Below are 12,093 nucleotides of genomic sequence, written 5' to 3'. Positions count from 1 at the left end.
TTCTGTAGGAGAAAACACACACTTTCACACAAGCACAACACATAAACACATGACCAGTCTCTGGCCACTGAGATCAGTGAGTGATTTTATTCAAAATACTCCTTAACTGCACACCTTATTGGGAAGTAGTTGTTCATAAAAATTGTTGTTGCCGAAAGTGGCAGTACAAATTGGAGATAATAACCAAGATCTGAGTGAACTGTGAAAGAAAATCTTTTGAGTATGGTGGGCCTAGCAAGCCAGTAAAAGAGTACATTTGCAATCGCTTTCAAAACATACAAGAGCCTCAAAACGAAATTGAGCTGATTGACACCAGTGTGTGCAGACCTGTAGCACAGATCATGGCTTACAGCTGGATGATGGACAAGGCCATACACAAATCCACAGAAGAGACAATTAACACAGATATGGATCATAAATTTATTCAGTCTCACAGCAAAATGTGAAGGGCTAGTGGACCTAATCGAAAGGAGGAAAATAATACTGTGACTGAGGGAAACTAAGTGGAAAGGGAAAGGGATGAAGAAAGTAAGGAAACATTGTACACTTTGTTAGTATGGAAATTACAGGGAGATGAAGAATGGAGTTGTTTTCATCATGGCAAATGATCTGCAAGAAGTCACAGCCATTTCTACATTAGTGGGAGAGTAATGAAGGCAACTGTGCTTTCAAGGAAAGAGAAAATAATTCTGTTATAGATGTATGTACCCAAACTGGATGTTGGCAGGATGATGATAACCAATTTCTTGAAAATTTATAAAAAGTCATTAGTGAAGATAGAGCCATAATTATGAGAGATCTGAATGCTTTTACATGTGCAGACAGAAAAGGACATGAGAATATGTGACCCTATGGATATAATGGAAGAAATGTAGAAAGTGAACACAGCCTAGATTTTTTTTTTTTTTTTTTTAATGAGGAATGGATTGATTGTGGAAAATAGCTGGTTCTGAAAATGCTGTCATCAGGTAAAAAGATACAGCTGGGGTGGACAGCATAATACTGTAATAGATTATTTCATCACAGAAGAAGAAAGGAGTAGACTTGTTATAGATGTTAGAGTAATACCCAGTGAGAGCTTAGATAATGAGCATTGATTGTTAGTAGCAGATTCGATAAACATCCACATTCAAATATTACAGAATTGTAAAATGTCATAAGTCAAGGTGTGGGAACTCCAAAAAAGGCTAGGAGAGCTTATTATCAGAACAAAATAACTCATACACCAAAAGATGAAGTGAAAATGGGATTGGTTGAATGGATTAGACTGAGACACATAGGTGAAGCAAGTGCTAAAAGTTTATAGTGTGGTGGTACTTGGCATTAGGACTGGAAGATGGGGGCAGTTGGGTTATAAATACCAAAAATTTGTAGGTTTATTTTATACAATAATTTTGAAAATACATGACAGATGACAAGAAAAGTTGCAAAATTCATTTGATCTCAAACAATTAAGAACTTTATCACACTTACAGTTATACCAAAGATTTTGTTATAAACAAACAAGGTAACATCACCCACTGTAAAAACAAGGCTGAATAGCAACTTCTGAAGAATTGAAAAAAGTTGTAATCTGGTAGATAACCATATTTAAAAATCAGAATACCTTTAGACAAACAGCTTAGTGATAGTACACGCAAGACCTAATACAAGACTACAGAATGATTATAACACAAAAATCAAACATTTAGGAACAATGGCTCCCTTCAATAAATCTGCACAGGTTTCAGATTTCAATCCCACAATCTTGCTCACATTGCCTGCAATTAAGTCACCTGGCTCCATTGCACGGGCAACCTGGTAAACAATGTATCCTCAGCAGCATACAGAATTAGCATCATAATTAACCACTTAAATGTTTACCTGAAAATTAGTTTTAGCCATAAGGCATGACAGCGTGTTACAGCCTCAATTTAAATAACCGTTTCTGAAATATTGTTTCCATTAAACATGCAGGGCAATCTGTGACATGTAACCTGGCCTTTATCTCAAAAAACAAGTCACTTGTTTCCATGGAAGCAAACACTGCAATCACTGAGCATAAGTGTGCTCGGAAATAGCAAAATACCAGTCTAAGTACCTAATTGAAGCACTGTCACAGTAAGCACACAATCACATTTACTACCAATAAAGGTACTGTGCCCAGAATGTCATAAATTACAGCAATAACTGCCCACAGACCACCAGAAAACCATACACTCAAACGCCAAGTCTGTATCACAACCAATAGGGCATGGGACTGCCGACACATCTACTGTCCCTTACCACAAGCACTCCACAGTCAATAAGATTCTGCCTGGCTTACAGTGAAGTCCTACCCACTTCCAGAGCTGCAAGATATCACTATTTTTGCTGGAGGGTAAACACCTTCCCTGCCCAGAGAATCATTGAACCAGAGTGGCACCAGACTCATCTCCAAAACAAATAATGCTGCCCTTGGCACAGTGGGAAGGCAAGTGAGAGCGAGGGAAAAGGAAAGGCATTGGTTGAACAAAAGTGAGAACACCAATAAGAGAAAAGAATCTTAAAAAAAGGGTGGATTGAGAAAAAATGAAACTGAAGCTTACTAGAAATGAATCACAGATCTGAAAAAAATACCAAAATGATAAATTGGAAGTTGAAAGAACAGTTGCTGTAGAAAAGACCAAGACATGGCAGATACTCACACATAAACTGGAGGATATCAGAGGCAATAAGAAACTTCTGTATAGTATTATTAGAGGTAAAAGGAAACAAGTGAATGCCATAAAGGCACTTAAAGATGATGAAGTAAATGAAAATCTGATTAGAAAAGAAAGTGACATAAGAAATAGTCCTGAAGGACCATTTCAACCAACTACTGAATGAATCAGTTGACTACAACACAGAACCAGGTATTTAAACTTCAAGGAGCCTCCAATCACCTGTAAAGAAGCAGACAGTATTAAAATTTATGACTGAAGAAAAAAATATCGAGTTGTAGCTGAAGTGAATGCAAACGTGATAAAGGCAGCAGGTATCCAGGACCAACAGTGATGGCACGGAACACTCAGTGCAATGTGGAAAGACAACAAGATGGCTTTAGACTGGAGCAAAGATACTACGATGCCTCTGCTTAAGAGCGGCAGTTAATGGAAGCCTACTAATTATAGAGGAATAACTCTGCTGCTGCGAGGTCTGAAAATTCTTGAGAAAATCACAGAGTGAAGGTGGAAAATGATCATAGAACTGCAACTGGAAGAGGAGAAGTTTGGCTACAGAACTAACAGATCAACAGTTTCTCTAGTTTTTAGTATCTGTATGCTGATGTAAAACTATTGGGAGAAAGGCAAGAATATGTTAATTGTGTTCCTAGATGTAAAAAAAAGTCATATGATAGTGTTGCAAGACAGAAGATCTGGAAGTGCTTGAGGAAAAGGAATTTGCCCAAAGGACTGATAAGGAAAATCCAGATGCTGTAAAAGGACTGTACTAGCTGTGTACCAGTTGGAGAGGGATGATTTTCCAGACCAAGAGAGTAATTCAGCAAGGCATTGTCATGGATGATATAATAAAGAACACTAAAAGAGTTTCGGTGACAATGCTGTTGCCTTTGCTGATGATATCAGTATCTGGGGTGAAACAGAAGAGTAAGTTTAGACCAGACTCAGCGTGTTTGAAATCTCAGTTCCACAATTACAACCTACATACCAGCAAGACCAAGACAGTGGTGATTGTAGTCAACAGAGATGGGCATCATGCAAATGGGAAACTAGAGATACCATCTAGTTTGTGTGGATCATTTTCCGTACCCTAGAAGTATAATCTCGAGGAGTAATTTGATTGGACTGGAGACTACCAACAGAGTGCAAAAAGATTCTGAATTTTACCACCGAGTGAGAACCCTTTTATGGGATGCCATGATTCTAGTAAAAGCAGAATCAGTGATGTTAAACAGCTAATTTATATTAGTATTGACCTATGGTGCCAAAGCATGTACTCTCAAGAGAGAGTTATCAAGACTATAGGCATCAAAAATGAAATTCCTTAGATCTCCTATCCAGAGGACCAAGATGAATAAGTTATAGAATGAGGAAGTGAGGTAGAAAGCTGGGATCAAGACATCCCTTTTAAATCAAATCAGTACAGCCAGACTACCATTGCACAACCATGAAATGAGGTTGAAGCCTATGAGAACAGTATGAATGAATTAGAAAAGAGAGGTGGAAGTAAAACATCCCATAGGAAGACCCAGGATCCATTGGATGGATGTGATCAAGGATGACCTCACTGTCCAAGGGAGAACAGTGGATGATGGTCTCTGTGAGTGGTTATAAATGAACAGAAGGAAGTGGGAAAGGCTGATTAACAGGAGCCAAGAACCTGGAACTGTAAGATGATGTCCATATTCTGGCAGTCTTACTTCGGCATGTCGGAGAAAAACTGAAGCTGTCATTAACCTAAAGGTTGGATTGAAGACTGGAAAAGTGCTACACTAGCTGTGGTCCTATGGGAGGTGTATGCCCTTACTTTGGAAGTATAAACTGTCACTCATGCATAACATAAAATCCAAATCATTATGTGGCTCGGACTGGTGGCAATCATTTAAAGAGGATTCATCTGAAACCTAGCTAAATTCTGTCTTGTTGACATACCTCAACTATTCGGTGAGTTGTTGCCTTAGCTCCTCGTATATTAATTATATTACACGAAGAGCTTTCTATTACCATATTTGAATTGACATGAGATATTCTTAGTAGTAATGGTCCTTTGGATTTTCTCTATATATTTTCCCTTCTTGATAAAATCAACGGAGAGACGTGTCAGTTTCCGTAGTATTGTCCCTTCTAGTTTGCTATTTAAATGTGACAGGCAGGCCAATTATATTCTCTCTCTCTCTCTGTCTGCAAGTAATATTCTGTTGATCTTCACTGAAAAATTTGCTAGTTTGTGGTTGTAGCTTCTTTGTGGGAATGTTTTTCAGTGTTCTATTAATCTTTATTACCTAGGTCTGGTAATGTATTAAAAACCCTTTCACCTGATGATGATGATGCTGATGATAAAAAATGGTAACAAAAGAACACCCCAGTACAGTATGTGGAATTTCCTGTCCTCACCCCCTCCCCCCCCCCCCCCCCCCCCCCACACACACACACACACACACACACACACACACACACACACACACACACACACACACACACACCTGCTCCCCACCCTCAGTCTCAAGATTTCAAAACTAGACGTGATGGGTCAGGTTATAGTTTCCATGTATATTGATATACGAAGCCCGTCTAAAAAACATCTGACATTTGGCCAGAAAAAAATATTTCGAATACCTTATGGAGTTGGGACCCTAATCCCCTTCCAAGTAGGCCCCTCGTGCTTGCACACACTTAGCCCACCGATCCTTCCACTGCTGGAAACATCTATGGAAGTCTTCTTCTGGAATGGTGTTCAGCTCCGTTGTCGTGTTCCACATTCTCTCTTCTCTACTCCCAAAATGGGATCCTTTCAGTGGCATCTTCAATTTTGGAGACAACCAGACGTTGCAAGGAGCCATGTCTGGAGAGTAGGGAGGTTGGCGAATGACTGTCATTCCATGTTTGGCCAAGAAATTTTGTATCAAGTGGGATAAATGTGTGGGGACATTGTTGTGATGCAGTTGTCCATTTTTAACCATCCACGTGTCTGGTATTTAACGCTGGACTCCATCACAGTCGCCGGATAACATCTTGATAGTACTCCTTTGTCACTGTTTGTCCATCTGCTGTGTATTTGTGATGCACAATTCAACAACAGCTGCCCTCCGAGCAGTTTGTGGCCTGCCAGAACATTGGTCACTCTTCGCTGATGTGCGGCCGTTTTTGAATCAGTTGAACCACTCCTCGATTTGTGTTGCATCCATTGCATCTTCTCCAAACACCTGCTGAATCTTACAAATTGTTTCGCTTTGAGAATCGTCAGGCTTTTGACAACATTTGAGCAGGATCTTTGCTCAACACGTTCAGTCATCTTGAGAGTATCGGTAATCCAATGAACATGTTGTGTAGAACCTTACTCAGTGACTGACAGGCAGCGACTGATGTGCTGGAAGGTGGGGACAAAATCTATGCATACGCTTAAAGGTCTCTTCCTTTACTGTGTACAATGGCGCCACGCTATCATCTCTATTTTGCGCGGAAAAGTCAAAGGTTGGATACTTTTTAGACAGACCTTGTATTTCTTTTTAGGGTTCCTTACCTCATTGGTAAAAACAGAACTCTTAAATGATCACTTTTTGTCTGGCGAAGTCTTAAGTTCCTTTTTTCTCAGGAATAGGTAGAGATATCAAGTTGAAATTTGTCGCGTACTAAGGCCTACAGTCCCTTAGCAGTGTGAAAAATTTTAATGCAGTCATTTATGTCGCATAGTTCGATACTCCCCAATTCGCTCATCAGACCTGAGGCAAGGTTTCACAGTAGAAGTGAAGGAGAAAATCTGAAAGTTGTTTATTTGTAATTATGCCGCATAAAAAAGTTTGCAATTTTTTTATCTGTATTTCTTTTCATTATGACCCCATTTTCTCAGAAAATGGGTAGAGGTATCAAGTTGACAGTCCCTTGGTGGAGTAAATAATTTAACCTTCTAAGTCAATGCATTCAATAGATACAGTTATATGCATAACTAACTTAGACCTTTATATCAAGTAATTCAAAAGAATCAGCGGTATGTGTCACATATTTTGATACAAATTCATTCAGCAAAACCTGTAGATCAACCATCTACACACGTTGGGCCTTGGAGATCTAGCAGTAACGCATGTGCCTGGAAACTGAGAGGTCACAGGATTGAATCTCAGTCTGGCTATAATTATATTATTGTCGTTGTCGTCTCATAAAATCTTCTTAGTTTCCAAGCCACGTCTTTTTGAATAAAATGCACGAGCTTTTAATAGCTATCTCCACCATCATCATCAGGAGTTAAATAACTGACTGCTGGAGCTGGCACAATGTTCTGGTTGTATAGATGTAATGGCAGCATCTGGACCCTTCCCAAGAGGCACAGAAAGCAAGTTAGTGCAGCTCGTAGGGCTCCATTGTGCTGTGGGACCTTGTGACGTCACATTGCTTGAGGGGCCAGTGCCTCATTTCAAACCGCTGCTCCCGATTCCCCAAAAGTGTCAAGCCTACATCTTTGCTTTGCCCCATGCTCTACGAAGTCTATAGTCCTGGTCTCTGTTAAACTGTTGCTGTTTATTCTAATTTTGGTTGCTTCTTTGACAACAGAATTCCAATATGAATGATGTTTGAGCCAAAACTCCCATCTTTTTAACTTGTTTTTTGTGCTATGTATATAAATATATAACAACAAAGATGATGTGACTTACCAAACAAAAGCGCTGACAGGTCGATAGACACACAAACATACACACACAGTTCGAGCTTTCGCAACCGGCGGTTGCTTCGTCAGGAAAGAGGGAAGGAGAAGGAAAGATGAAAGGATGTGGGTTCTAAGGGAGAGGGTAAGGAGTCATTCCAATCCCGGGAGTGGAAAGACTTACCTTAGGGGGAAAAAAGGATAGGTATATACTCACGCGCGCCACACACACACACACACACACACACACACACACACACACACACACACACACACACACACACACACATCCATACATATACAGACACAAGCAGACATATTTAAAGGCAAAGAGTTTGGGCAGAGATGTCAGTCGGGGCGGACGTGCAGAGGCAAAGATGATGTTGAATGACAGGTGAGATATGAGTGGCGGTAACTTGAAATTACCAGAGATTGAGGCCTGGTGGATAACGAGAAGAGAGGATATATTGAAGGGCAAGTTCCCATCTCCGGAGTTCGGATAGGTTGGTGTTAGTGGGAAGTATCCAGATAACCCAGACGATGTAAAACTGTGCCAAGATGTGCTGGCCGTGCACCAAGGCATGTTTAGCCACAGGGTGATCCTCATTATCAACAAACACTGTCTGCTTGTGTCCATACATGCAAATGGACAGTTTGTTGCTGGTCATTCCCACATAGAAAGTATCACAGTGTAGGCAGGTCAGTTGGTAAATCACGTGGGTGCTTTCACACATGGCTCTGCCTTTGATTGTGTACACCTTCCGGGTTACAGGACTGGAATAGGTGGTGGTGGGAGGGTGCATGGGACAGGTTTTACACCGGGGGCTGTTACAAGGGTAGGAGCCAGAGGGTAGGGAAGGTGGTATGGAGATTTCATAGGGATGAACCAAGAGGTTACGAAGGTTAGGTGGACGGTGGAAAGACACTCTTGGTGGAGTGGGGAGGATTTCATGAAGGATGGATCTCATTTCGGGGCTGGATTTTAGGAAGTCGTATCCCTGCTGGAGAGCCACATTCAGAGTCTGATCCAGTCCCGGGAAGTATCCTGACACAAGTGGGGCACTTTTGGGGTTCTTCTGTGAGAGGTTCTGGGTTTGAGGGGATGAGGAAGTGGCTCTGGTTATTTGCTTCTGTACCAGGTCGGGAGGGTAGTTGCGGGATGCGAAAGCTGTTTTCAGGTTGTTTCCTGAATCCCTGAACCATTACACCAACACCTGAATGTGGCTCTCCAGCAGGGATACGACTTCCTAAAATCCTGCCCCGAAATGAGATTCATCCTTCATGAAATCCTCCCCACTCCACCAAGAGTGTTTTTCCGCCGTCCACCTAACCTTCGTAACCTCTTGGTTCGTCCCTATGAAACCCCCAAACCAACTTCCCTACCCTCTGGATCCCACCCTTGTAACCACCCCCGGTGTAAAACCTGTCCCATGCACGCTCCCACCACCACCTACTCCAGTCCTGTAACCCGGAAGGTCTACATGATCAAAGGCAGAGCCACGTGTGAAAGCACCCACATGATTTACCAACTGACCTGCCTACACTGTGACGCTTTCTATGTGGGAATGACCAGCAACAAACTGTTCATTCGCATGAATGGACACAGGCAAACAGTGTTTGTTGGTAATGAGAATCACCCTGTGGCTAAACATGCCTTGGTGCATGGCCAGCACATCTTGGCACAGTGTTACACCGTCCGGGTTATCTGGATACTTCCCACTAACACCAACCTATCCGAACTCCGGAGATGGGAACTTGCCCTTCAATATATCCTCTCTTCTCGTTATCCACCAGGCCTCAATCTCCGGTAATTTCAAGTTGCTGCCACTCGTACCTCACCTGTCACTCAACATCATCTTTGCCTCTGCACTCCTGCCTCGACTGACATCTCTGCCCAAACTCTTTGCCTTTAAATATGTCTGCTTGTGTCTGTATATGTATGGGTGTGGGTGTGTGAGTGTGTGTGTGTGTGTGTGTGTGTGTGTGTGTGTGAGAGAGTATATACTTATCTTTTTTTTCCCCCTAAGGTAAGTCTTTCCGCTCCTGGGATTGGAACGGCTCCTTACCCTCTCCCTTGAAACCCACATCCTTTCATCTTTCCTGACGAAGCAACCGCCGGTTGCGAAAGCTCGAATTTTGTGTGTATGTTTGTATTTGTTTGTGTGTCTATCAACCTGCCAGCGCTTTTGTTTGGTAAGTCACATCTTTGTTTTTAGACATATTTTTCCCACGTGGAATGTTTCCCTATATATAGGCAGTTTTCAGCCATGGCCAACTTCTCGAATTCCCTGTATTTAATATGTTCTGAATACACTGCACAACACTTGGCAATAGTGCGAGTAGTTTGACCTTTGTAAATGCTGCCACATTCACAGGGGACAGCAGGAACAGAAAGACCTATGTTATCTTCAATGGTGTGTAACAAGCCGGCTGCTGTGGCCGAACAGTTCTAGGTGCTTCAATCCGGAACCGTGTGACTGCTACGGTTGCAGGTTTGAATCCTGCCTCAGGCATGGATGTGTGTGATGTCCTTAGGTTGGTTAGAGTTAAGTAGTTCTAGGGGACTGATGACCTCAGATGTTAAGTCCCATAGTATTCTGAGCCATTTGAACCATTTGGTGCGTAACATCTCTCTTATCTGGGAGGCAGCCCAAAACAATGGTCTCAGTCCGTCTCTTTAGCACACACCGTATCTTTCTAGCAGTTGCTTCACAGTTTGGAAGAAATGCAGCCATTTGGAGCTGCTAAACTTGCCTTGCGCTCATGTGCAACTCCAGCCATCTATGGAAGGTTCCAGAGGTTGCCATTACATCTATATAAGCAGAACACCATGCCAGCTCTGGCAGTCAGTGACATTAACTCGTGGTGGTGGTGGTGGTGGTGAAGACAAGTATGAAAAGCTAGAGTATTTTATTGGAAATGACAGGGTTTGTAAACTGAGACGCATGCCACCATGAGACTCGGGGGACAAGTATTATTATTGTTATTGTTTTATCATCATTATCATCTATATTCATAATTAGGTTTGTACAGAACCCTCAGAGAGCGAGTTTTATCACATTCTTTTTTATTATTTCATTAACTGATTACTAAGTCAACTGGTTCCTTATCATAATACGTTTGTGAAAAAATGTGATTTTTTGCCAAGGTTTGGGTTCCAAATCAGTGCCTCTGTGGATTTGAAAACCGATGCATGCCAGTCCTTTGATTATAATAAATGATGACAAAAAAGTTATTTTCAAAACAAATAAAAAAAGTCTGCAGCTAACTGTACCACAGTTTATTGTTGTACATTTTAAATACATAATGTAAGTCATTCCATGGATAGTTGTTGAAACATTTGTTTGTTCAGTATTAACGAAAAATTTTCCCTCTAGCTTCAGACTGCAGAAAATCTTTTCTGTTGTACATAGACATAATTAATTAAACAGCTTGACATTTTCCTAAATATTTTCTCTATCTTTTTACTACAAATGTTATGTAATTCATTTCCTTTGTAAAATTTTTAATGAATTTCAAAACATTTTTATTTTAGAGGAAACGGAAACTTGAAGTACAAAGTGGGTTTCCCTGCAAGAAACTCTTCCCAGAGAGCAAGACTGGAATAATGAGGTATGTTAGCAGATAGCAGTCTATAGATTGGCCAAAGTGGAGTATTTGAATGCCAAATAAATTGTGAATATTTGTAAATTCTCTCTTTTACTAGTAGGGAATTGTGCTGTCAGTTTTGCTGATAGGTTTACGTGTTCTAAAACATCAGCTTTTAAATTACAGTAAGATACTTAATTGTCTCCCCAGTGAGGGATTAACATACTTATTACCGATTTGGACTCGTTTGTTTAGGAAGAATAAGTGCTGGATAACATATCATTTTCTAGGAGAGAAGCTAGTTATGCACTAGAAAATAGATTTCTATAACCTTCATTTATAATTAGGAAAAGAGAAAGCAAGTTACTCATAGTACTATAATTATTAATTTCAAACTGAAAGACTTGCCTGACTTACCATTGTTGTCTTACATAAAGCAGCAGTTGCAGGAAAAATGTAGTGTGGTATCTAATTAGGAAAAAATATACTTAGCAGTCTTAAATGTAACAAGAAATTGTCCCCCGAAGGAACCCACATCTCTTTTGTGGGTATGTGAGTGGCGCACATGTGGCCCGCAGCTGTTACAACTTTCTTTTCTCCTGGATTGCATTCTCTTCCACATATCCACTACTTCCCATCCTAGTTTTCACCCCCCCCCCCCTCCCTCCTGTCTCCCCCCCCCCCTCCTCCTATCTTTGTGTTTCCCTTTATGACGACGTGGCTACTCTGTCAGTTCTGGTATTCCTTTTCGGTTTTGTGTCCCATGTTTCCACTCCTCCTCCCCCCCCCTTCCCCCCCTTCCCCTCCTCCCTTCCTCCCTTTTTTTTGGCTTTTTGTAGTCTCCCTTGGAGTGTTACCTATTCTAAATTCTGTTTCCAAAGTGTGTGTATTGGGGGATGAACTCCCTCCCTAGCAACTATGGCATGCATTCCTCTCCCTCCCTCCCTCCCTTCCTTCCATCCCCACTGTAGAGCCCCCTTCTGCCTCCCCCCCCCCCCCCCCCCCACCCACCCAACCCACTGGTTCAACAGCTAGCATACCCAGTCGGTGTGGTGGGGCTGTTATGTGCCCATCTGGCTGAGTCCCCTGACAACGTAAGGATCATACTTCTGGTACCTGACCTGTCACCACCTTGTATATGCCTAGCAGCATTTGCTCATCTTTTAGGGGCATCAGAACTTCCAACAA

General features: G+C 41.6%; 1 protein-coding gene across 1 annotated transcript in view; it reads left to right on the top strand.

Annotated features, from left to right (window-relative positions):
- Positions 1-12,093, top strand: part of LOC126268112 (F-box/WD repeat-containing protein 7-like) — a 128,191-nt gene that overhangs the window by 10,618 nt on the left and 105,480 nt on the right. Inside the window, exon 3 of the mRNA XM_049973631.1 lies at positions 10,853-10,929. Within this exon, the coding sequence (XP_049829588.1) occupies positions 10,853-10,929 (77 nt within the window). The remainder of the gene's footprint in view (positions 1-10,852; positions 10,930-12,093) is intronic.

Source organism: Schistocerca gregaria, chromosome 4 (genome assembly GCF_023897955.1).
Source record: "Schistocerca gregaria isolate iqSchGreg1 chromosome 4, iqSchGreg1.2, whole genome shotgun sequence".
In the NCBI taxonomy this organism is placed as follows: Eukaryota; Metazoa; Arthropoda; class Insecta; order Orthoptera; family Acrididae; genus Schistocerca; species Schistocerca gregaria.
Note: the sequence above shows the minus strand (reverse complement) of the source record. Positions and strands in the feature narration are given on the sequence as shown.